Source organism: Pempheris klunzingeri, chromosome 15 (assembly GCF_042242105.1).
Source record: "Pempheris klunzingeri isolate RE-2024b chromosome 15, fPemKlu1.hap1, whole genome shotgun sequence".
NCBI lineage: Eukaryota > Metazoa > Chordata > Actinopteri > Acropomatiformes > Pempheridae > Pempheris > Pempheris klunzingeri.
The window spans coordinates 8,091,466-8,119,257 of record NC_092026.1 but is presented as its reverse complement, the minus strand read 5'-3'; the positions used below and the strand labels follow the sequence as shown (position 1 = coordinate 8,119,257).

Here is a 27,792-nt window from a genome sequence, read left to right as displayed (position 1 = left end):
AGTTCTCCTTCTGTAGGTGACCACGGAGCGTGTTGATGAACTCCTGAGTGGCGACAAAATTGGATGTGTGGTCCACAGTAAATGTATACCTGACAGCTACAGCTATTAAGAATCAAAGGTTCCTATAAGATTAAATGCATGAGGGGATTTTTGACCCACTTATGGAAAATTGAGATAAAACTTGAAATGGTCTGATATTAAAAAGTGTATTGAGGAATACCTGGAATATGAAGTGATAAAAACTACTCCATTACAAATTTGATTGATTTTGACCCTCTCTTGCATCTAAAGGTTGAGAATTTCCTTTTCCACATGCCCTGCAGTGCATCCAGATCCCTGTGTCATGTACAGCACAGTAATGTGTGTGACTGTGAACCCTTCATGTGAACATCAGACAAAAGAACATACATAACATATAACATTTCTCATCTGTAACAATGGGAAATTTTGGCATTACCAATGTCAGTATTTTTCAATACGCTCTGCCTCTTGGCTTTCCTCGGACTTCGATGCTATAAATGACATATTTTTATGAACTTGAAACAGTTTCTCTTGCAGGTTAAGCGGGGTCATGTCCTCTAAAGCCTCATCTACATGGTCAGACATCCAAATCTGGACTAGACCGTAGTCTATAAACCGACTTTTCGCGTTTTAACTGGACACTAGTGCACTCAACACCTAGCAGTGTGGAGCATCCCCCTCTCACCTTCCTTCATTTTGCTCATTAAGGTAAATTGGCTACACCTGACTGACTGTATTTAACGCTGCTAACATGTGAGTGACGCCAAACTGTGGCTAGCTAGCTAGCTAACCCAGTAGTAAACTATGATGAGGAGTTACCACAGTTAGAAGGCTAAAGTGGTGGATTCCTACAGTAATTAGCAAATTTAAGACCTTTTCCAAATCTCTCATGTCGACCGTTTAAGTTTAACAATATTGGTTCTCATACCAGCCTGCCTAAACAGCTAGGCTACGGTAGAGGGCGTAAATGTAGCTACGGAGAGTGTCTGTTAGCTAGCATGGACGAACAAACAGGTCTTATTAAAACTTCTCACCTTTTCTCCAAGCATTTCTTCTTCGCTCACAGGTTACTGGGTGTTAGATATACTGGCTAATTTACTAGCTAGCCTGTATTTAAGATGCTACCTCTTCCTCAGTGGCTAATGTCAGGTACGGCTACACATTAGCCCGTGTCTTATGCTAACTTTGTTCTACAAAGTCAATGAAATAAGTGTAGATATTGTGCGGTGTGTTAGCACAAGTGTCCTACGAGTTATACCATGACATGATTTCTGCCTGTTTGATGTAAAACCTCAAATGCTGAGTTTATTTCTTTCCCCATCACCAATGGCAGTCTGGCACTGACAGTTTATAGAAACCTGTGTGCCTGAAGAAGACTGGAGAATTTCCCCCCCCCCCCCAATCATGATCAAGAGCACAAGAAATATCAGGTGAGAAACTAAACAGATCTTAGTTTTGTGTGATGTGAGAACTGCAGAAATTGGTCTGTTTTTATTCTTCCTGGCCACCACAGAGGAAATTAAATACTTGGGAGTTTCATAGGCAACAAAGTCACACAAGTGGCCCAAGTTAATTAAGTTGGAGGGTACACATTTGTTTCCTCATTGTCTCCATGTATTTCCACACAGGTTGTTTATGTTCAGGTTTTGGTATGGTTGTTCCTGATCACTGATCACCGCCTGTGACTTGTAAGTATTCTAGTTGCAGATTTGTCCCTTAGGCTCCATAAATGTTCATTTCTCTAGTCCTGCTTGAACGATTCATAGCATAGCTGTTGAGACTTTATGACTTTATGCAGATAGTTGGGATTTTCCAGGAAGTCCTAATGCACTGGTATGTACCGTACCGGGCCAAACAGCCTTCCACTCTGCTCTTCTAGATGATGCTGCTGGTTACTCCAAACTAACCAGGGAGGTTATGGTTCCAGTAGGGACTCTAACAGGTTGTGATCAGGCCAACGTTTACACTTAAGAGCATCCTCTGCTGGACTGTTTTATACCAGTAGATAGCACACCATTGGTCCTTGTCTGTAGTACTTATAGGTGCTTTACAGACACGGCTGATGCTTTCAGCCTGTTCAGTCTGCACTACATCTGTGTGGTTGTTAAGACCATAGATGTATTCTGCGTTGTAGGCATTCATTCTGTTGTGAGCCGTCTTGTAACAAGGCTCAGCAGCTGTTGTCCATCATACTTTTAAAGCTGTCCTCACTAGACTTACCTGGTCTCAAAGAGAGCAGGTCTCCAGCCTGGCTGCTTTTGCTACTAAACCAGTGGCAGAAGAGCAGAGTTCTAATGTTAGTCTCTGCCCTGTTAAAGTTTTTAAGTGTATATTGTGGCAGCAGCTGTTTGGGTGCTATGGAGGCTGCGGCGTGGGTGGTTCCTTTTGCAAGTTGAGGCTCTAACTGGCTTGCTGACATTATAGCTCAGGCTTACACACTCAAGGGTTTGTAAGTCCACCAGCTGTCATCCAATCAGGACACCGGGTGTTGGGCTGATCTGGTGTTTCAGTGGGTGATATTTTCATGTTTACTACCTCTGCCTTATCCTTTCCTTTTACCTGCTTTCAGTTTTATATAAAAAATACCTCAGAATTATAGCCCTTTATATGCCCTTTTCTCGGTTCAGGTCAGGATGTCATCTGCCTGTACATGTAGTATAAGTGTATCGCGTGTGTGCATGAGATTAGGAGCGCACTGCTTTCATTGATGACCATAATAATTTTAATAGCATGAGCAATTCCCAGTAGACATCTCCCTCAATGCTGAAATGAAAATTCTGCTCTTGGTTCAGAAGATAATAAGGAATGGAAAACTCTGCCGGAGCAGGCCTGTAAACTACATCAGATGCTGACCTTCCCCTATCCCACTAGATAATGACATCTTTGTACAACTTAATTACAAATTGATCATTTCTTTATATAGCAACATTGTAAAACTGGAATGCAAAAAAACAGTCAGCAGCTGCTCACTGATGCAGTACTCTGTCTGTCCAGGAGAGGGTACTATTTAACATAAAATGTGTCAAAGGAACTTTACAGTATTAGGTCACATTAAATGCCTTTCAAAACCTAATACGGCCCTGCCATACTGCTCTGCAAAATAACTGTCATTTGTTGGAAAACACTGAGATAAAGACTAATTACATTATTATAATGATTTGGTTAAAGTAGATGGCAAGTATTGTCTCTTAATCTGCAAATGTGAGTTCTCACAGGGACCTTCCTGCCTTCCAGTGCCTTCTTTTGGGTTTGTTGACCTGGCCTATGAGGCCCATAACACTAACAACATATCAGTCTGGGAAAAAAAATCATGCTACATAGTTTATTACTTTATTACTAAACATTTTCACCAGTAGATGGCAGCGATGTAAATCAAATAAATATTGCCACACAGGCTTGAGCAACATTGAGCACAGGACAGATGCAACTCAACTATCACCATGCTTTGAAAACTAAATGAAACAACCTGCTTAACCCAGTTCCACTCCAAGACCTATTTAATGGTTTATCTGGAGTAAATCAAACTATATTGGCATAAAATTCTGTAACTTGTCATGTTAAGTCTTGATAAAGAAGAGAAATATGGTCCCTAAATTATAGCAGTGCAAAGGAATAATCTTTTGCTGTATAACAGAAACAAAAAAAAGTATTATCGTGAGGTTTTGAATTGATGAAAAAGTAGTGTTCTCTTTTTGTTTTTTTAAATAAACTAATATTCAGAGGGACACATGGTAGCAGCAAAACGTTCAAATGCGATGCAACTGCTGTGGGTAAAACACACAATGAACTTTTATTCTGTTTCCTTTTATGATACCACAGAACTTGTTCAGTGGTAGGGATTTAAAATGTTGTTGGAAGGACACTGACAGCACATGTCCCTATAGGGAGATTGTAGTGACTTTTAGTTGGGCCACTTAGCTGAAGTAAACAGAAAGGGAGGGGAGTGTGCGCAAGGCTTTGGAAACAGGCGCGCAGACAGCCGACCACTGCAAAGTGTTGAGCGCGGGACAGACTGGCTGTAGCTCACACCACTCTGCCTCTGTCCAAGAGAAGACCCCCCCCCCCCCCTAAAAAAAAAACCCCTCTGCTGTGAGGCGCTCACACTCATCCCAACCAATAATGTGAAAATCAGACGGAAACGCTTGTCAGATGTTTAAACTCATCGTCGCGTCATTGTACTTGAGCGCCGTCTATTTTCACCACTGTCACACAGTTTGCAGCCAGGCTACAGTAGGATATCCACAGGGGTACCTGGTGTGAGATGCGGCAATGTCCCGAGGAATATGCCCACGCGTGAACTCTTGCGGATCCCTTTGGATTTTGCCAGCGGTCATATTTGCGGTGAGTGTGCTCGACGTGGACGCGTACAGCTGTCATGAGGTGAAGACCGCTTTCCAGCTGCGGCAGGTCGGCCCGCTGCACCGCGTACCGGAGACACCTGGCACAGGTGAGCCAGTGGGTTTGGCACCGCACAGTGGCTGGGGCGCACCGTAAACACCACATCATTTACTAACGAATCCGCACATTTTGCTTGAACTAAAATCGCTGCAAATACCATGTGTGCATGCGCTGAATAGTTACGTCCACTTCTTTTAATTGATTAATGTCCGATGCGCTTGACTAGGCTTCTGTCAAAAACGCACGTGGGTCAGTTGTGGTCTCCCCAGAGCAAAAGCGAGCCCACTCAGGTGACGGCAGCAACAGATTGACTGGCTCAGTGACACAACAGATATTGTTTTCTGTCTTTAATCTTGTCACAGTGTCTTTCCTCTTGTTTGGCATGTAAGTTGGAGAGACTTTTAAAGGACATTGACCTTAAAATATCTGTCTGATGTCTTCATGGGGGGATGCTATCGGTTATGATGTGTTGTATTTTAAAACAACGTAGCACACTGCCAAATCTGAAATGACCTTACAGTAAGTGAAGTGTATCTTAACATCCCCCTTTTTTCTCCCGAAAAACACATCCGTCCATTAGTGTGTAATTTCACATGTTTACTCAGCGGCCGTCTGATCTGTCTGGTTTAAAGCATCAGAGCCTCTTGATTTTCTCCACAATTTGCAGCCTCACATGCCACCCAGCTGCACATCACACAAGCCTGCTGTTTGGAGGGATTAAACAATTATTTAGCAAATTTCTTTTGGCAGAAAGCCGCCCGGCACAGTCACAAGCTGCTGAGACAGGGTTTCTGAAGGAGAACAAGTCCAGCGTGATGCAGAGGTCCTGTATGGTTTAATCTCTCTGGATAAAGAGGCTACAATTTTTGTCCACAGTGGGGTGGAGTGATTGATTTGCAATCTTAAAATTTGTTTGCAGAAGAAAGCCACCAACTCTTTTGGCCATGTGTCTTACAATACATAGAGTGGCATTTAGCTCAGGAGCCACCGTTTACAATTAAAGATTGTACCGACACCTACAACAAGGCCTATGGAGTCTTTTGGCACCTCTGGTTCCCAAATGTTTCTGTTCTTCTGTTAGATTTTTGTCAGAGTGATGCTTGAAAGCAGCTTCAAATGCCTTGACGGTTTTGCGGTATGTGCTTTCCTCCTGTACTCTGAGGAAAAGTTATTTTATGAAGATAAACATTGGTTCCAAATCTGTTTTGGAGGCAAAACGCACTTGGACCGAGTTTAGGCTTCGGTTCAACTATGCTAGTTTTGCTTGAAAGTCATTCTGCAAACATAATAAGAGATATTTTAACTAATTGTCATGTTTCTCATATGCACAAATCAGGCTATTTTCACTATAAATCTATTTTCCTTTATTTAGAGTCTTTAAACTTTAGGGTGTCTCAGACTTAAGTGCATTTTTCCTTGTAAATACTCAAATACCAGTAGATACGCAATGCACAACTATTTATATGACTACAGACCAGAATCCTTGCAGCACTAGTGTCACATGCAGGTTGGTGGCAGCTTAAGTGTCACCCAGTCTGAGTCTGCGCGCTGTAACAGGGAGAAGAGCAATAGATAGCTGAGTGGGAAACATACCTAGAGGTGCATCCAAACCACTTGATATGTTTGTTTAGCAGGGTGTCACTACTAGCAACAGAGGATGTCAGTTTCACTGCAAGCAGTAGTTTAGGGTTAGCTCTTAAAGAAAACAGACAGGACCTCGGCCTTCTGAGGATGTCAGCAGTCTTGCTTGTCTCTTGCGTGACAAGCTTTTACAGTGTGAGGACACTGGCAGGAGCGTACGACTATCTCTGCCTGCAGTTGCAGCTGCTGATGAGCATTTTACCTGACAGTGAGCACACAGAAGCATTCACTCAGTGAAAGGTATGCAATAGTCTTTCCTTTTTATGAATTTGCTTTCCCCAGCTATAAAGCCCCCCTGCCCCCTACTTTTTTTTAATCTAAGACACACCCTCTATCTATATAGTTATAGTTGTACCATTTTTGAAAAATGGGCCTGATATGATCCAGACACAAACTGCGCCTCCTTGGTCTGGACTATTAATTGATATAAATACGACTTGTGTTTGTTCACAAGGTGTGCTGAATTGCATTTTTTGTGCATTTTCCACTCCTCAACCTCTCTGCTGTTGTTTCCCCTCACAGCTAATCAAACACTGCTGCAGCTTCACGGGTACATTTTGGGCTTCTAACTTATTTTGCTTTTTGTTTGTACTTGTCCGTGAGAGGTTGTTTTGGGTCAGGCGCAGTCTTGTCTTCAAAGCGCTGACCAATGGAAGGGGGTGCTAGAGTGGGAGATTTGGTGCATACGTGTGTGTGTGTACACAATTATGCTACTCCGCGTCAGTTCTCAGATCAAATGCCAACTAAAGCAACTCTTGAAATTTGAAGTGGCAAAACTTCAGCCCTTTTCACAGTCTGATGTTTGTTTTAGGATACAGTGCTGCATTTCATTCATGTGAGGTGAACGGATTCTCGCTAAGCGCCAGGAGTGTGGCTGCAGGGAACTCATGAGCAGGCCAACTGGATGCGATCTTACATAAAAACAATTGCACTTTTATGACACAAAGATTTTATGCAGTACTTCTTATTGTACAAAGAAAGAAAGTATGATGTGCAAGCAGTACTAGTGATAGAGCCTTATGATTATCAAGAGCACTTCAATCTCGTGTTGGCAAGCAGTGATAGAGGATTTACTTCAGAAAGTAGGAAAACACTGAAATGTAGCAACAGCTCAGTGTAAAAAATCTTTTCCACTAAAAGTAAAAGTCCTGTTTGAATCAATTTCTAATTACTGTGATCCCTTTCCAATAAGTGGCTATAGAAATGTGATAAAATGTTATTCTTGATACAGTAGGTGAATCCACCCCTGAACTACGATGGATTTTAAAGGCACTTTAGAATATGGTCTAGTAGTAATACAGTAGCAGAACTACCATAGTAGTAATAGTAAAAAAAACACTTAAACTGTGTTAAAGAGTGACCCTTAAAAGACTATTTTACCAGTAATTTACCAACACTGCATATCTTTGTTTTGAATTATTTCAGATGAAAACATTTGCTTTCCAGACACTGTTTGTTCTTTTGGGCCACAGTTTATAAAGAGGGACTTTATCTCCGTGCCAGATTCAGCATCAGGGGAACTTGGATAATGAGCGACATGAAGTTGCTTATCCTGTGATTATTTTGAAGAGTTACGACCACTTTGGTACGATGGTACGCAGCCAAGCGCTCCATATTGAGATTACTACGGGTGCTGATATAGCCCTTCGGAGGTCATTTGGAAAGCAGACGGGTAGCGGGGCTGTTTACAGACACACTGCTTCTACAGTTGGCTTCTTGGATAATGTCCTCAGATATGATCAACCTATTTTACAGCTCAGTTAAAACTATCGGATAGAGCAGAGCTTATCTGATTGTGCATATATCACACACGCAACCCTTTTTTGAACACATTACCCCACTGCCATGCTCTGCGTCATTAGCAGATATTTCACAGTGAAAGGGAAATTGTCTTGTGTCTTTAATACAAGTAAGCAGGATCATGTGTCAATAGCAATGGAATGGGAACTCAGTGTGTTATCACATGTCGCCACATCCTTAACCAGTTACAGCGTCAAAAGCTTTGGCAAGCTCTCAAAACTCGACATGGTCTTTGATTGGCTGTAGTTGTTTTGATTCCCTTTTTAACTTGGCCTTTCTCACTGAGCGAGCATACACATGGTGCACACCTACTCTATACACATTTAAAATCACTGAAAACACACATTATGTTATTCTGGCCATCCCTCAGCTCTCAAGGTTCACATAAGAACATCTTCATATAATTATGTAAAACTGAAGCCATTAGAAAAAAGATTTCGGTGGCAGAATATAACAATAACCTCTCAGACGGTCTCCTCAAGTAACAGGACAAAGTACAGATTTAAATTTATAAGCACCTCTGATGCTCTTTCTCCAGTCCACCCCAAACATTCGAGTCTTATCAGTGTTGCCCCAGTCTGAAGCTGATTACTCTGTCTGAGTTGGACTTTATACAACATCTCTTATTGGATTCCAGCCTAAGTCTAGCTTGTGTTTCAGTGGCTTGTGTGCTAGCTTATGTTCCTGGCTTGCTACTGTGGTAGAGGCAGATTTTATGAGGTTGTTAGGTTATTATCTATGTATATCATTTACCTTTCCAACTGTATAACTATCCAGAAAAGATGAACCCTCTTGCTCTCTAGAACTATAAATAGTACTTAAGAGGAGAGCTGGTTTCTGAGAAGGAGTGTTCAACAGATTATCTAAACTATTAACATAATTTATCAGTCCCGAGCCGAGCCTCTGATATAATGCTGCTTCATCAAGCCTGCATCTATCTACCCACAAGCCCTCCACTTCTCTCTTTAAGCACTGTCGGTCCAGCCTCTACCCTCTGGCTTTGGTTTGGACCCCGTGCCAATCCCTGTAGACAGTTCCAGCTTGGGGTCTGGGAAATCTAAACATTCCAGTTGAGTTTCAAGGTTGTCCAAAAATGTAGGTATGCGGCAAAGACCCTTTGAGATGTGTTTTCATTCGGCATGGTCCATCCAAAATACAGCAAATCTGTATAGAGTAAATATCCTGTATGTTCAGTGGATCTGGGAACTTCAAAGGGAACTGGCTTCCTGAGGCAGGAGAAGGGTAACTTCATTAATTGCCTACTTTCTAACAAAGTTATTTTTGTTCTCAAGAATATCAAAACAGCAGCATCAGGGAACCGCAGGCCTCCAACTCATCAACCTATTCCAAATCAAAACACATTTTCCACATTGAGAAGATGTGAGCTGCATATAAATCATTCTATGAGTGCAGGAGTTTATGCACATGTGTTTAAAAAGTGCGGTGATAACAGAACCATCATCTCAGCACTATAGTGGATTCAGCTCTGCTACTGTAGTACCACATATTGAGAATGGCATGTGAGTTAGCAGGGCAATTATACACTGGTAGAGTTTCTCCACTCTGGAGTTTTGACTTGTGCAATGAAGGGCACTGAGGTGTTGCTGAAGGGATTGTGACTAATAAGTCAAGACCTCTGAGCTATGGCTTTAATACGGCAAATTACTCCAGAGGTATTTGTCACCTGAGGACGATTAAGCGAATTAGGATTCAGAGTTGACACCCAGTCTGGAGAGCAAAGTGTGCAAAGGTTTAGCCGGGCAGAATGACTAGAATACACAGTGGACACTAACAGCCACGGACCTATGGAGTCGGTCTTCTTGGAATATTTGAGTCTCTATTAAGTCACTATTAAAGCCAAAAGTTGCTGTCGACAAAACATTTAGAATGAATGAGAAAATGTTAAAAAAAACGAAACGAAATTACCATAGTAAATGCTGCTAAAAAAGTGGGTCATATCATGCTGCATGCCAACTAACTTTATATGGCAACCCTCATATCATTAACACTTCATTATACCCCTACATGGTTAGTTTCAACTTTTAACACATCAGTGCAATTTAACTGTTGTCATGATTTTTCAAAAATAGTTTTTACCCAATGCACCTACAAAGTGAGCACCAGTTTTGTGAACTCAGCTACTTGTCTTGTGCAAACTCGTCGTAGCTGAACAGTGATCATTGGCGAGTAATCAAAGTGTGGTAGCAGTGAAATGCACCACTATCCGGTCCAACAACTGTTTAGTTTATTTTCAGGCGAAAATTACAGCATGAAGACAAACTCCACAACAAGGTTATTGAAAAGTACCAGTTATGTGAAGTATACAAGTAAAAAGTCTAGTGCCTCAATCCACAGCAAGGTCAACCTAAAGAAGAATGGAAAAAGAAAAACTTGAGAAGGGCACCACTGAGTGAGGCCACAAAGCCTCCCATGTGAATTAGCTACAGGGTTCCAAGGCTGAAACTGGAGAGACAGTGCATCAATAATTGTTGCCTGGAAATTTTATGGCAGCGTAACAAAGACCGAGTAAAGTGAAAGTAAAATCAGATGACATCTTGAGTGATTTTCCAGCAAGATAGCAAGCCTAAACCTATGCAGGAATATCTTAAAAACAAAAATGTTGATCTCAATGGTGTAGCCAAGTCACAGACCTTTCCAGTTCTTCCAATTGAACATTTGCAGCAGAACCTGAAGACTGTTGTTGAGTCATGGTCCCCGAGCAATTTGTCAGAGCTTGAGTTGTTTTGCAAAAAATAATGGGGAAAAATTACAGTGACCAGATGTTCAAAACTGTTAGTCTTGCCAAGGGTGCCTACTAAATTTTGACTGGGAGAGGGTGGGAATATGGACAACTATTTGGAATTTGTAGATGATTTTTTGGATTGCAATGCTTTTTTATGGTCTGCATTCTGTATACTGAAAATTCAAATGGAGACTGGTTAAAAAAATACACGTGTGATTCAAAAACAACGCAGCCAGATATTAATAGATACAGTATGTCCTACATTGTAGACTTCAATGACTCTTAGGGTAGAAGTCTTCCAAGGACTTTGAGTCCTCAATACATATTTTAGTTTATCTTTCAAGGTGAAGCCACTAAAATGATTTTTATTTAATGTATTTTCAAAGATTTTATATCTTGCTCAGATGCATTCGCTGTTAGCCATACAAGTAGTGACATGACTTCTAATGATTGCAGAAAGTGGCCTGGTATATTCATGACACAGTCAGACTGTCCTGACTGCTGTGGTGGCTTTAACAGCCAAAGTCTTTCTGAGTATCACTTACTCCATGCAGCTACTCGCAAGGGACGGAGAGGCCAGGCTGGATTCCACTGTGAGTCCCTGGATATTAGTTTCATATCACAGATAACACACAAACACAAAGGAGAGAAAGAGCCAGCTTGTGAGGAGAACAGGGTCAGGGACAGCGGGGGAGGGAGGACAGACACCAAATATGGTGAAATGACAACCTTAAAACAAAATTAAAACAATACATCATGCTTTCAACAAGCAATGAATATTTGGCAAGAGGGACACCTTTCCCATGTGGTGTACTGTGGGCTTTCCACGAGCTGAATTCAAGTACTTTGCTTTACCACCAAGGGTATTAATATATGGCATTTAACATTTCTCGAGTTAATCACTATTCTACCAGAGGTTGATTATACGTAATGTGTGTCATGAGTCAGCTTTTTAAAATGTCTGCAATGATGAGGTCGCACCTGTGTGTCGACACTGATATTTACTGAGTGACAAACCTGACCTAGGATATTTTATTAGTTGGTTGAAAACTAAAGAATTGCCTGAAAATATAGCTTCTGGGAGGACATTTATGGTTGTTTTTTTTTTGTGTAAGTCTACCCACAGACAGCTAATATCCTCCCATCTATTCTGTGGTGTAAAGTTGCTTATACTTACCCAGAAAAAAGTAGTAGTAGTATTCTTGGATTGCTTCTTTTGGTTGGTGACGTGGGTGTGATTAGCTCTGCTCTTAAAGAATACACTCATATTAAAAGAGATCCATTTTGTGAAGTTGATGCCATTAAATATTTGATGGCCAACGATTTGATGACGTTTAACCCAAGGATGAGTTAGATTGCCAGCAGTATTTACTAGTTCTTGCATCTTAGTGACCTAAACCAAATACATAAAACAAGAACTGATGTGCAGTGCTTAACAAATGTATTAGACCACCACCCAGTGTAAGGTGTTTGCCTCCCCTGCCCTAAATTAACAGTATTGTTGATTACCAAAATATTTTTTAATTTCTGTAATGGTTAACCCACCAGTATGTGCAAGCTCTTTAATCAAAATGACGTATTTGAAATGATGTAAAAGGAATCTGGAGTAGTGGAAATGATGGACTGGCCAAGTCAAAGTCCAGACTTGAATCCTATCGAACAGATCTGGGATTTATTGAATTAAGAAATAGATCACACACAAATTTAATCCAAAGCAAGTCTCTGGAACTATTTGGAACTCAATAACAAAAAAGATGGTCGAAAAGTACATGAAAACAATCAGGGCCAAAAAATATTTTAGATATGTGAATAAGGACTATTTAGTTGTTCCAGTTTGTTATTTGCCTAATAGATAATAGTACAATGTTTAATTTGAAACAAGTTTTTGACAGATGTCATTAATATAGCCCCTGACTCATTTAAGTTCATGCTAATGCATATTTAGACATGGAAATATCCATGGTTTGTACATTGAAACAAATTGGGTTTCTCGTTTATATCGCATCCACCCAAACTTTGGAAAACAACACCACGAAGCCTAGTAGCAGGTACTATACATCAGGAAGTTGTAGAGGTAAGCCCAACACAAAAGTGTATTTTGTTTAAATTGGTCGTGTGCAAACTTTATACACTGTCCAGGTCAACAAAATGGATTGTTGTATTCCTTAACACACACAAAAAAAAACCAGTGAGACAGTGTCGACAGGGAGACAGTGTCAACACAAAAAGAGCGGACCACTGCAGAGATGGAGATAATGAGCTGGAAGGGGCAGGACAGCCAGTTATGACTTCACTCGTCTGGCTCTGGGATGGGAACAAATGGAGCCTCACTGGGTAATTAAGAGACACCCAGGCCTCAGTAGGATATGCCAGGCAAATGGGAGAGAGGGAGCAGAAAGGGAAAGAGGGATTGAGAATGCAACCCTATTGTGTTTCATGGAGGGATTTGGACAGTGAGGCACTGGTCTTGCGGTCTGTCCTAAGGCCATGCTTTAGGCTCTGGTTACAACACCTGCCTCCAGCCACCCCCGTCCAGCCCCCCTCCCCCCTGTAAAATGAGTTATCATATCAGACTTCTGCGTTATGGAAATGTCCCTGCACATGTGAATTGGTGCAGGGAAATGTATGGGAAAGGACTGTTTTAGTAGCCCATGCTAATTGTGACCAGTTTCAGTGATGTCATGACAGTGTTTATATATGTGGCGATGGTGAGAAGCAGGTGACACTGGCAGGACAGGGTGGACTCTATTTCAGCTGATGTAATTGTGCCTGATTGAGCTGTTCTTTGGATCATAGTATTTGCAGTTAGGTCATTGCCTTCATGTGGTTGTTTATGAACTGCAGTATTATGGCTAATGACTGTCTTGTTCTAGAGGTGATTTCACACAAATTACAGCACGTCTGTCTGTCTGTCTGTGTGTGTGTGTGTGTGTGTGTGTGTGTGTGTGAGTGTGTCTTTGAGTGACACTAAATTCTGCACGTTTGCATTGCGAAATACTAGTGCATGCATTTATTTTTGTGTTTTTATGGGACTTACAGCATACATGCATGTACAATTGTATATCTTGACGACATGTGTGCATTTGTATGAGCCAAAGATATTTATATATTTAGCAGAGACGGTATTTATAGCAGGAAACGTGGATGAATTCTTGGTCTACTTTCTCACCCTCCCATGGTGCCTCCTCTGTCTCCCAGTGGAGTTATGGCCTGTCTATCTATGTGCATACTCAGGACACTATACATATACTCACACATATTTGCACAGCACAGTGTAGAATAGAATATATATATAATTTGTCCCAATAAGTTATCTTATCCCACCCAAACTGAGGTTGACTTGAAGACAATACAAAAAATAAGTGCTGATTAAAAGAATATAATAAGAAACGTATTTCCTTTTCTACTTGACTTTCCTAGATGTGGATTTGCTGGTTTGTAAGCACCAAGGTCCGTCCTGCTGCACCCGGAAGATGGAGGAGAGCTACCAGTTTGCTGTAAAAAGAGAAACCCTCCATAACATTCACTCCTACAGCTATGAGCTCGAGCACCTCATCTCCGGCCACTCGGATGCCTTCCAGGGTAAGTGCTGGGACAAACGGGCCAAACTGGGGATGGGTGGGATTGGCCTGACACACTGGGTTGTTGTAGATTGATGGAAAAGAGATGATTCAGGTGGTACATACTGTACATAGTGTATCTGCCACTGCATGGGACTGAAACCCCAGAATGCTAGCTTCTGCAAAGTATTTAATTTGAAGAACTTGACCCGGCTTTGTGCTGTCCTGAAACTGAACTTGTGCCCCTTATTTGAATCCAAATTTTAGTAATAAAAACAAATAACTTTATGTTTGTTTTCTTGCTTGCAAAAAATATTTATTTGTCCAGCGTTTAGTGAAAAAGGTTTTACTCAGTTCCCTCGGGTCACAGTAGCTGGCGTGCAGCTACTCAGAAACTCAGAAAATGGGCATGGTTTACTTCCCCCCCTCTTCTGTGGGTTTGGCAGCAACAAAACCGTGGAGGAGAATCAGTGAGGTTAAACGGGAAAAAAGAGGTACAGAGGCCCTTTTCTCAGCCTGTAGTGTTTGGTGGAAGATAGTCTGCTTTGTCATTATCTGATCCTGCTCTCAGGACAGCAAAAGAATTACTGGAACCCTTGAAGAAATTATAGTAGTTTTGGAGAGTAAAACAATCCGTGCACAGTAATTATTTTTGTTTGTTTGTTTGGTGTTTATTTTTAGGTCTATTTTTTTTGGTCACGGTGCCTCTTTGGTAGCCTGGTCAGTTCAGACGTCTGAGTTCCGGAAAAGCAAGGCTCTGCTGTAGATACAAAGCCTGCTAGAGCTTGGTCTTGCCTGCCAAAGGACTTTGTACTACGCCCAACTGAATCGAGCAGTGCACAAGTCGCCCAAGCTTGTCCATCCTCTTCCTCTTGTAATTGCACTGCCATTTAGGTTTACACATTTCCGAAACACACCAGCTTTTTTTCCTGCTCTAAACCTCCAACACAATCCCACAGAATAGGAGACATGCTTTGGATGGTTTTAGTGTTACAGGAATTTCGGTACCATGTAATTAGTTTTATAAGACAATGGACTGCTTAGAGGCCATGTTGGCCAAGTCCTGTTTTATGATGGATGTAAAAACATATACTGTGTATATATATATGTGTGTGTGTGTGTGTGTATATATATATATATATATAGAGAGAGAGGGAATACTCATGAATTTTTGTTATGGAAATTTCTCATCTAAATTAAATGTCATCTGGACAGGATATGTTACTGCCACATAGTGTTCAATATACCTAAACACCACCAAGATATGAAATTCAACTCCCTTCAAGCATATTACTATGTAGGCGCCCACAGAGTGCTGGAGATATTACAGTTGATTCACAAGCAAGTTACACGAATAGAAATAACCGTGTTTGAATAGTGTTCCTGGTATTCGTCCTTTTCATCATCATTAAGATCTTTCCCTTCTTACCTCATGTCTGAGCCTGTCTGGAGAATGAAGATCAGGTGTTCCACATGTCCAGAAAAGGCTAAGATGGAAAATAACAATGGAATTACAATAGAAACTGGAGTATGGTGATGCCGAAAGTGATGATGTCACTAGCCCTCAATTTGCAAGGCCTTCTAAGGACAGTCTCTGTGCTGTCTGAGTGCCTTGAGTGGAATGTGAAGTAGCAAGTGGCTCATACACCATATGGAGTAATTACAATATGATTTTGGCTGGTATCATTGGTACTGTTATTCACAATGTGGATGGTGGAAAATTGTTTGTGGGTAGCTTTCTTCTCCTGGCCCGTCTTGTTGGTACTGTATCTATCCAATTGCACCACATGCAGTGTAACACAGAGCCAGTTGTCTGTAGGCTAAAAACTCTCTCTTTTGCTGTTAATCTTTATTGTTTATTTCATAATTCTTTTATGATGTTGCCACTATTTTCTGTAAAGCTCATGCGAGCCATATCGTAAATCATATAGTGACAAACACTCTGTGTGTGTGTGTGTTGTCGTGTGTGTGTCTTTTATACACTGTAGCTTTTATTGTTTCAACTCAAAATCACTCCTGCTGATTGTAAGGTTTAGCCAAAAGGACATGCCCATTAAAAAAGGAGATGGTGTGTGTAACGGGTGTATCTTCGTGTGTGTGTGTGTCTCTGTGTGTTTTCATTGGCCTGCCTTTGCTTTGACAGCCCTTAAAGCCCTACTGTGCTTTGTCATGTGTGGGAGTTGTCATGTCATGAGTTTGACCCCTTAAACACAGACCACATTTATGAATGCTGAGAGGTTTGCTTCTCAGTTGTTTCTGATACTGTATTATTATGAAGGAATACTTTTCATACTGCATGCTACAGTAACAAAGCTCTCTAGTCAAACGGAACCAGTAATCTTTTGGGATTCTCCAGATATCGCCGTCCACTTTTACCCGGTGACCACCACAGCCTAAATCACATAGTCAGGTTACATCTTTCTTCCTTCACCCGTAGTATGTCCTCTCCTTCAATTTTCCCAAACCCACACAAATGCACCCAGGCCGGCCAGACCCCCTGGTCTCTCCTCCCTCCTCTAACATGCAAACAGACAGACTGTCCTAATCCATGCCACAGTTGATAGGTGTAGGGGCCTGATGGTGGGTAGGTGTCAACCACAGTCTCGTCTAAGCTGGGCCAGCTTAGAGCTGCCATCAAGGGCTTTGGCCTGACAGCCTGTTGTAGCCAATCAGATCTGGAATAATCGTACTCACAAGACAGCTCTCCGTGTCCTCCTGATTGGCTGAGAGATAGTTGAACAGATGGATTGGCAACAATGTGTTTGCATGTGTGTTTGTCCGTGCTACTAGTTAATCCAGAATCGTTGATTTATAGTCATTTAGTTAGCCCCAACAAGCCCTCATATAAATTATTATAATTATTATAAGCAGCGATCGCTTGTTTGCAAATTGTTGTGCAGGCAATCCAATTTGCGTGTGTGTGTGTGCGACAGGTGGGAATGATGAGCAAGAGAGCAAGTATCTGGGTGTACTGTATACACACACTGCTGGGGAGCAGATGTCAAGAAAACGCTGACACTTTTGATCACTAGTGTCACCGATATGAGGGGGACATGGCCCACAGCTAAAGGCCATGACATCTGTGTGTGTGTGTGTGTGTGCGTGAGTGCGCGCGCATGTGCTTAATGTCGGCCTTAGAGCATTTTGTAAATGTGCATCTTGTTCATTGTGCGTGTGTGTGCATACATAAAGACATGTGAGCATGTACAATATTTACCACCCCTGCAAGTCACCATGACCACCTCAGGGCTCAAATTCTCCTCACAGGACTCCTGGCCTAGATAGCATAAATAAAAGTGCATCACATTTAAAACTTAAGGTGCCCTCTAATAAAAGGACAAGAAGTTCATTTGAGAAAGCGCAACAGCGAGAGATAGACAGAAGAGAGAAAGGGACCGTGGCAAGGACGGTGCCTTTCCTCATTGAGGCGACATAATTAGCTGATCCTTGTCTCATCATCCTGGAACTCTCCAGACCCCCTTGTCCTGAGGGACAGGATGTGCGCGTGTGAGTGTTTGCAAGAGACAAAGTGATCAAAACCACGACCTGAGGCACAGGGATTCTGTTAAGGGCAGAATGGAGAATAAGAGGATTTGGGAGAGAAGTGAAGTGACAAACAACAACTCCATGATTTGTTGGTGTGTCTCCATCCCATCACTGTTTGTCTCCCCAGGCTTTCACAGGTTGCTGATTTCAACCTACTGTAATTGTCTCTCCGCCCCTTGGGAATTTGCAGCCGCCCTGATTGCCTGCTTGGAGCCAGTAGACAGTGTTTTCCATACATGTTCCTCTTCACACCCTACCCCCCAATGTCTCTCATTCCCCCCAGGTATAGAGACAAGATGAGAATATCGAGCCTAAAGCCTTATTTATAAGCCACCCCAGATGAAACCACTTTGAAAATTCCTTCGCTTTCTTCACTTTGACTGTGAGGATCATCCTGTGTGGCTTACATAGCACAACCTATGTTGAGATAACCGTCTTATTTTATTAGATAGTGATGATTTATATCTATTATGTTTGTGGGCATTTGTGTCTGCGTGCCTATTTGTGTGCAAGTGATACGAATGATGAATCACTTGGCTGTTGTGTCCTATCTTCATTCTTTAATCAGACACTAGTCCCTCTATCTATATTGAGATCTCTCTGCATTTGTCTGGGAGTTCTCACACTCATTTTGCCTGTAATATTTTTTTTCTCTAGCCCATCCTCTCCCACGTCATAATTTTTTTTCTCACTTCATGTCTGCATGTATTTTTCTCTGCAGATGTTTTGACCGACAGGGTTATTGCTCTAGAGGCTGATGCTTGGACACAGGATGACATTGCACTGCACCATGAGCTCATGCTCAAATTAGGGAGGATATCCGGAATCCATCCCTACACGTCTCATTTAATCATACAGGGTGGAGGGGAAATGTGTTTATGGACCTAATAGTGGAGAGAATACACTGCATATTTGAGTGTGTGTCCGTGTCCTAAGCATGTTTGTGTTTCAACTACGCCTTTCTAGTCCCCTGAGTAGACATGACATAAGGGTAGGATGTGTTTCCCTTGGAGTTTGCAGGGCTCTGGCTCGCTTGGGAAAAGAGAGAAAGAACAAAGGGAAGGAGGGAAGAGAGAGGGGAAAAGCTCAAAGCCCTCTCGCAGTCATAAAGTAACACTCAAAGCTTCCCTAATTACCTCTGCTTTTCATCTGCCCCTCTCACCTCAGCATGAATGTGTGAGAACTCAGAGGAGTAGGGAGTTGGGCCTAGAAAGTGAGCAGAGAAAAATGAGATGCAGGGAATGCTAATGGTTGAAGTTTCAGTGAAAGTGTGCACAGGTGTGTTTGAATGTGGTTCTATCAGGTGTGTGTGTGTCTGTGTGTGTGTGTGTGTGCGTTGCGGGCTGCCTTTTTAGAGATCGTTGAATCAACAGGTTTTTGCCCTGTAGATTCACTGCATACTGCTGCTCTTTGACAACCCTCCTTCTTTCATCCTGGGTGTCTCGCTCTGTCTGTGGTCCGTTCTTTGTCGGCACTGGTTGCTCAAGAAGAGCATGCTGGGTCCAGACGGGCACCATGCCAACTGCTCGCTTGCTGGCATGCGCGCTGCAGAGAACCCTCATGTCTCAAAGATAACTAAGCTGCCAAGAGTGCGCTCCACAGAATTAAACCATAAACACAAAATTCTTCCCCATCTTCTTCTTCACCCCAAAAATGTCCCATCATTTTTCTTCATCAGTGTTATTCTGCTCCTCAACAGCCCCAGTCCTCCTCACTAACCATTCATGTTCCCCAATATTGCATCCAGTGCCTAAACAAGTATGCGGCCTGTGTAGATTAGCCTCCCGCCAGTCTCCACAGCTATAATTTGACATACTAGACTGAAATGAAATTGAGATAAATACTCCTTTATCTCTGGCCAACATCATCTCCTTTCTCATGGAATGATTTTCTGACACCAGCTCACAAATAGTATTTCTGACACTGCCTTTCAGCTAACCTCAACAAAGCGCTCTTGGTGTAGACTAAGCTTCGTCCGTCTCACTACTATCGCATGAGCACAATAAGCTTGATGTCCAGGAAGTTTTTTGGTAATCAGACAAAATCGCATCTCCCGGGGCTTGTTCTCCGTCCAAGAGAATTTGGCTTTTCTGGAACACAATCTGTCTGTCGGGCTGATGGGATTTGTACTCTGCTGCTGCTGATTGGTCCAGCCTGGCCTTTTCCTGTGTCCTGTCTGACTCTGCTGCACCCGGCCTTCCCAGTCCAATCCCTGTGTGTGTGTGTGTGTGTGTGTGTGTGTGTGTAGCAGCTGACAGTCAAAATCTTTTTAATAAAATGTCTAATAACAAACAAAATTGACAGACTCGTTCCAATTTTGGTGAACTTTTCACAAATCTACCTTTTATTCCATTTAATGAAAGGAGATGTTATTACAGAATTGATAGTGGACTTCGACCAAAATAAGGTCATGCTGGGAGAAATGAGGGAGTACTAGCAAGATGAAGCGTGACGGAAAGAGGGGTTGAACACTGCAAATTGGCCAGACTTGCATGTCTGTGAGGGAGAGCTGCTTCCATGCGGCGCCTGTGGGAGATCAGGGTGTGTGTTTTAATATGTTCTTTTAATGCATAAGTGGATGAGCATCGTGATGCACATGGGTATGTGTTGTGACTCACCCTGTTACTTCAGCCCAAAGTAAGTTGGACTTGGCTGTCCTTCTCCCATCTCTCACCACCAACTCACTTCATCACTCCCCCATTCAAGTCAACCCACTTTCCTCATTACGCCCTGTGTTGGACACTCCTCGGCTTCCTCTCACTCTTCCTCCTCGCCTCTATGGCTCCTAGAGCACCATTAAGTAGTCCCCACGGTAGGCTTTATTCACTGATCCTCCAGTCATTCATCCTTTGTATTCCAGAGGAGGAGGTACAATAAATAAGAAGAATGGACAGACAAAGAAATAAAATGTTGTTCTGACCCTGCCCAGCTGTGTCCTGTTTGTATGATCCATGATGAATTATGATATCTGCTGTATTTTCTGCCAAAATGAACAGGGGGTTACATGGATATACTCTTAAATCAACCACAACATAGTCCATCACTGGCAAACTTACTACTTCATTGGGTTGCAGTTATATGATGAAATTTGCAAATATTTTCATACATTCATCTTGATAATTTCATGTTTTCCTTTGATTTATTATAGCCCACAAAATGGATGTAAGCATTTTTGAGTTGTTTTTAATGGCATAAGCTAAGCATGAGGAGTTGAGCCTAATCAAAGAGTAGCTTTGGCCCATAATTGAAACAATGCAAAAGTGACCCTCTATGCTCCGTTCATAATAAAGCTGAAAAATGAAAACAGGGGCCACACCTGTCAAGAAAAGTGGAAAATATGTAATTAGAGTGCCTTTCATCTTGGATTCCTTTCACACCTCAGCGTCAGTCGAAGGGTCTGTTTCATGTTAATCTTATGTTAGCCTAAATGTTCCCTTTTAGTTTTTCATGAAAATCTGGCGTCCAGTCTCTTTCTCTGGCCATCTACAGTCATCGCCGGTTTTCACTTATATAACAGGTTAATACCTAAAGGCTTTGATGAGGCTTTTTTGTTTATCACAAAAACAAACTGTCATCAGTGTAGCCAGGTTTTAGAGAAAATACCTCCATTCTATTATATTCACTTCTTAATGTTCCAGTTTGCAGAATAATAAGCTACTGGCAGCTGATTTGCTGTTGCATGGAAACTACGTTTTGTTATTCTCTTTCTCTTTTTCCACTGGAGTCCGTTTTTGGAAGTGCATGAATGTCTGGGATAAAGCATGTTCCATTCCCCCTGCGACGTAAAAAGGATAAGAGCATAGATACTGCATGTGCAGGTATGCGGCTCATGCTGTATTCAAGAGTTGGAAGTCACTTGTGTAACTGGCATACCTTTTGATTGTAGTTATGAAGGAGTGCAAATGCTTTTTTTAAATGCATGACACTCTGCGCTGCTCCTTAGTGCTACAGTATATCAGAAGAGACATTGTGATTTATATACCAATAAAGAAAAGAGAAATGGGGGGTCTCTGTAGACCTGTGGCCCCCTTAATGCTTAGGACCAGAGGTGCTGTCCATCAGCCTGTCAACAGTCTGCCCTCAGGCTGGCTCTCCATATCTCCCCTTTATGGTATTAGCCATTTGAACAACCCTTCCTCCCTCCCCTGCTCTTCCCTCAGCCCCTCACCCACTGCCCCTGTGCTCTGTCTCCTCTGTCCCTGTCCTTCTCTCGTTTGCTCATTCCCCTGCCTTCGATCATGTTTCCCTACTTTGGCCAGAGCAGAGAGCAGTGATCCCCCCCCCCATGTCCAATCTCCATCTCCACCCTCCCCCCTCACCACATTATAGCCCAGTGCACCCTGTATGCCCCTGGCATCTGTGGAATTGTTTATGTTTCAGAGTTTTGATATAGCTTGGCTGCCTTTTTAATTACCGGAATGCTGATGGAGAGATGGGAAGCTTGTCCCCCCCCCCCCTCACTGACACCCTCCCCCCTCCCACTCCTCATGTCCTCCCTCTCAAGCTCATTATCCCACCTGTTAGCCCCTTGATAGGACAGGACAAGCAAATTAAGAAATCCATGTATGCAATCACATATGTGTCTGCACAAATTTCAGCAAACCCTAAACCCAAATCCTAAGGGGCTCGCGGAGTTGCAGTGATTTTGGACATGCAAATCAAATTTGCATCAGCAGTGTGTCTGCGCATGTTGTCTGACAGATGAGTCATACTCCCACTTTAGACGTGTGATTTTGCCACACAAGTACGGTGAATCAACAGATTGATTCATTGACTTATTAATAGTTTATTGCCATTAAACTGTTTGCTGAAAGGTTATAGTCTGGGAGATTGGATGACATGGCAGCTCTCCCCTGTAACCTGAGATGACCAGCGCTGAGTGGGAGATGGCCTTATGTACAGTATTTCTACTAATTAAAACAAGGATATGTAATATACACATATGTCACTGTGTCATATATCTGTGTGGTGACCTGTGTGAAACCCAAGCCTGTGGTAGGATTAAAATGCTTTGCCTGAGAATACGGTTGGTCAGGTCTAGTCAGGACTGACTGCCAAGATAGGAAGGGCCCACAGCTCCATGGTATGAGAACAGTGTCTCCTACCTAATTATCACAATATTATCGCATCTTCAAGCACAAGCAAGCGTGAGCATACACATATATGCACACTCACCTCTACAGGCCTACATGCATGCACTTAAAAATACAGACATGCACACACTCATACTTGCTCTTATTAAAAGACACAGTCTCACTTATCACATGAGAAACAGTTAAACCCTCTAACCCAGGGCTGGGCTATACAACTGGTTTACCATGGGGAAAGTTCCAGAGCCAGAAAACGAAATTGAGGGCTAAACACTTAATTTTTTTACAATTTTACTTGCATTTTGTGACAATGTGCCTTGTAACGGTTTACCCATTGTTTTAATTTCATGTTTTTTTATTATTATTTATAATTTGTTGATATTCCTGTGTATTAAAAAGCGATGGCTAATTTACAATGAGAACTTGATGGACCAGTTCAGACATCAAATGTCAAACAGCCCCTTCCTGATCACACAACAGACCATGTCTGAAAACATTTGACGTCTGGATATGGGATAAAATACATCTCCAGGATCACAGTAACAGCAAGGTGGACTCTTATTTGTCAGCACACAAGTAACATTATGATTCCTTTTGGTTAAAAGGTAAACAAAGAAAAAATATACTGTAGGAGGAATATTGCTGTTGTACACATGTTCAATTTACACATCTAATTTAATTCAACATACTTGAGTTAACAGATTCTGGTGAAATTATGTCTGTGTCACCAGTAGGGGTCACCAAAGTCAGAAATTTTCAAGTGCTATACATGGGGACAAAGCAGCAATTAACAAATGACATACAACCCCAACTACGGCAACTACTGCTACTGCTACTACTAATATCACTAAAGCTACTGCTACTATACTGTATACAGTATATCAGTTTATCCAACCCTGGTATGCACACTTACCATATTGGTCTGTGATGGCTCTCTGGTGCCACACGTCCTGTGCTGAGTTTTGACAACTTTAATTTGGCCTCAAATACCCGCTTTAACTTTGAAAATACTGCTCAGTTAGAGACACAAGCATAAAACACATCTTTTTCAGTGTGAAAGTGGATTAGAAATTAGGAACACTGTAGACTTGAATCATTGAGCTTCCACAGTGCATGTTTTGAGTCATTTATTGTGGCAGCTTCACCATGGTGACACTTAAGCTTTAATTGGGCCAGTGAAACACTGGGTTGCCATGCAGAATGTAAAGTGGAAATAGCTTCTTATGATTAAACCCCGTGATCTCAGAGAGTGGCCTTGGCATAGCATTGATGGAAAGATATGGTATGTTATCCCGTCCCAGAGTCATAAATACATACTCACTTTAGGCCACTGCAGGACAGAGGCCTCCACTGCTTTGCCACTGCTGTTTTTTTATCCGTTTAATACCTTGTTTATTCCAAGCAGAGCATGTCAGATTAGCCCCACAGCGCCACGGACAAAGCAGGCCTGCTCATTCATTCTTGTAGCTCGACAATTATGTGTTTTGAATTTCAGAGTTTTTAGGACTTCCGTGGAAATTAAAGATAATTGCTTCATGCAAAATAGCCTCGATCCAGCCAGACTTAATTTCCCAAGAAGCTTACTCATGAGAGATTGTGACATGGTAATGATAGCCACCCACGACTGTGTGTCTGAATGGAGTGTGGTTAAATCCAGATTCAGACACAGTGGTCAGACGGAACAATCAAACCCAACTGACTTTCATGCAATGGTAGTTAGGACGTAAAAAGTTGCTGGTTTCTTGTTTTTTGGTATCACCCTGTTTCCCAGCACTGGAAAGGGCAGAGAAACCCACAACCATTGTATGTGATTTATCACAGTCAGAGAAACAAGATCCACTTGAGCGTGGGAGAGAACTTGATAGAGCACAGAAAAGAACTGATATTGAAAATGAATGAATTATAGGATCCGGTTTTATGTTTGTCAGACGGAGTGTGGAGAGGAAGAAAGGTGGACTCATGTCCTACTTGCGTACATACAGAGAAGGACATGTTTTGAAGTAACAGCCATGGAGAGACAGGGAAGTGCTCTGGACCCAGGGGCCAAATGAATCCAGATGTCAGAGCATGTTCACAAGGTGGAGTCCACTTGTACAGTAGTTGTTTTTCCTTGTTCAAAAGTTCAGTCGCTTCTTTTTATTCCATTTTTCCTGGCAGTCTCCCACTCTCTTCCCTTTTTTCCCCTTTCATGTTCTCTTTCTGTGTCACTCTCTTGGCAAATAAAAATAAGCTTTTTAACAAGTACGGAATGTCTTATGGATTTAATGATGCTGTCATAAACCCTTTTGAAAGATGTGCATCCAGTCATGGTGCTCTAGGAGAAGGCTGAATTTCTTTAGATTCCACCTCTTGAAACAACTTGGTTGTCTTGTTATGAAGACTAGTCTTGTTTAGTTTTGTCCCCACCATGCCTTACAGAGAGTAAGATTAAACCATGGTGTTTCTGTTTATAATAACATTATATAATACCATGCAACTTAAGCCCGTGAGTACATCTCGTGGTGTAAATGTCTTGTGGCTATTGAGCCTTGTGGCCTGACTGGCAAGCAAACAGTGAGACCTCACACCGGTACCAACTCTAAAGTGGAACTGAGACTGTAACTTAACAACTTCGCTGCACATCTATCCTATTTTCACTCATTCCCTTTCTTGTTGTGTTTCTCATTATATACTCCTTAGTCTGTCACTAGCTGAACATCTCTGGAGGTCTCTGATTGCTTTCAGCCCACAGTCAGACTACAACGAGGGCTGTGATGATAACCACATTACCACAATACCACAGTCATATGATGCCTACTGCAAGGTTGAGCTTATTCCCATCACCCCCACAATATATTGGATAGTATTTCTAATGTACATATCTATACATAATATAATTGTGATTATAATAAATGTATATGTCGTCTTTTTATGTTGCACTTCAGGCTTCGGCCTCATTATTAGGTCTTCATAGCTGTAAATATCTGCATATCATTTGCTGTTTCAACAGTAATAATTATTTATTGAAGACTTTTATTACTTGTTTATGTTCATTTATAAACTACATGCGTTACTGGTCATTTATTTCGTTTTTGAAGTAATTAACAGCTTTGTTCACAATTCACCTTATGCTGTTTGTACATGTTTTTAAATAGCACAAGACCGAGCGTCCATGTAGAGTTTATCTAGAGCCAGCATCTTTTTGTGATCGTTTCTAATGAGGACAAAGCCTATGAAGCAGCATATGGCCATCGAGAGAAAAAGTACTGAACCCAGTGTGATTTTATTCAGAGTGCTCTGACTTTTTTGTGCGACTCTCCAAGCGCTTCTATTTGAAGATCCCCGAACTTTTCATAATAGGCGCTGGTGTCACCGATGCTCCTTTTCACTCGCCATAGACAGATGCACAAATGCTCTGCGGTGCTGATCGGAGGAATAGATCTAATTGCCTCTTGCTTAGCCTTGCAAAAGGGATGATGTTAGTCTGTCATACAGGTCAGAATAGTGCTCTGTTGTCATAGAAACGAATGCATTGGTGGTAAAAAATAAATGACTAAAGAAAGAATCAATACCATCACAGCCTACAAGCACCACTTGTCGCCCTTTGCTTTACATTTAAATTCTCTAACACACCATTGCTTGTTATGTCCGTCTGCTTTATTTCTGTCACATGCAGTCACTCTCTTCAAGACCTATAAGCCTACAACATCAAATGTTATGAGCACAGGAGCAGCTCAAATCATGACAACAGTGTTTTCTGGTGAATTACAAATGAGCTTTGCCTTTTACTGGCCAGTGGGGAGTCCCCGTGTGTCACAGACAGCGGTCATATTAGTGCAGCTGTTGAGGAGGACATGGCTGTTGTTATCCTTCTGTCTGTGAGCTGGGAGGGGCTGGACACACACAGGCACACACACAAACACACACATACTCATTTGGTAACAATCACTGCGATAGATTGACTCTGAGGAAGTTACCCTTATGAGTGAATTTGTAAAACTTAGCCTATAGTACCTGATTAGTAACATTTGGCTGGCATATTCAGAATTGTCATACAGTGTAGGCTTATACTTATTTTTTGTCATTAAATATGCGTGTGTGTGTGTGTGTGGTGTTGGGTATGGGGGGAGGGGGTGTTTTGGCACCCTCGTTCTCCTGTCTCAATTTCTGTACAGTTGCTACTGCTCCTTCATGTCCTGGCATGCTTTTAAGCTGACATCACACCCCGTAGGAAAGTGTTGTGTTCAGGACACACATAGACAAACAGACCCACACACACTTACTCACATCAATATACATACAGTCCCACACAGTCGTATACAGAGGAGAATGTGTGGAGATTTGATGAGAAGGACAACAGGACGGAAGGATACTAGATTAGGTGGTGGGTAGTGACGGAGCTGGTGAGACAAAGGGATGAGTTAGGCTGTGCAGTAGAGGTGACCTTATTTATGGTAATAAGCAAGATCGGCCATTTTTCTGTTCCTCTATGATAATTTTTTATCAAATTAACATTTACATAATTTTGTTGTAGACTCTTTTTCAGGTCAGTGAGCAGTGAAATGAGAATAGACAAAGCAGTATATTGGAGAAAAAGTTGAGAGAAAATGAACAGGGAGGACAGTCAAGTACTTTTTCAAAATTTTCATGTCCTTGTTTTCCTCTCTCATGCTTACCAGCTGTCATTCCATCTCTCTCTTCTGTTACCGCACCTTACCCAGCAAGAAGTGGCCCTTCAGTGGCACCGATCAGCCTCAGCACTGACATCATTGATTGTTTTACAGCTTGACTCGCTCACCATAAAATTACTTAAGAGCTGGATGACTCAACTGTTTTGTGTGTGCGTGTGGTAGGCATGCCAAACACCCGTAGAATCTGGAATATACAGTAGTTGCCACAGAAGATACAAACTGATTGCGGTTGCCGCTCGTATCAGGATGCAGTTCACATCTGTCCCTCTCCCTGTCTCTCAACAGGAGAGACTGTCCTCTTAAGACATACTTATTGGGGTGAT

General features: G+C 42.0%; 1 protein-coding gene across 2 annotated transcripts in view; it reads left to right on the top strand.

Moving 5' to 3' along the window:
• Window positions 1–4,096: 4,096 nt before the first annotated feature.
• gpc5c (glypican 5c) overlaps window positions 4,097–27,792 on the top strand; it is a 93,341-nt gene continuing 69,645 nt past the window's right edge. For both annotated transcript variants that reach the window (XM_070845756.1, XM_070845755.1), the window contains exons 1-2: window positions 4,097–4,468; window positions 14,024–14,185. In XM_070845756.1, the coding sequence (XP_070701857.1) occupies window positions 4,291–4,468; window positions 14,024–14,185 (340 nt within the window). In that variant the 5' untranslated portion in view covers window positions 4,097–4,290. The remainder of the gene's footprint in view (window positions 4,469–14,023; window positions 14,186–27,792) is intronic.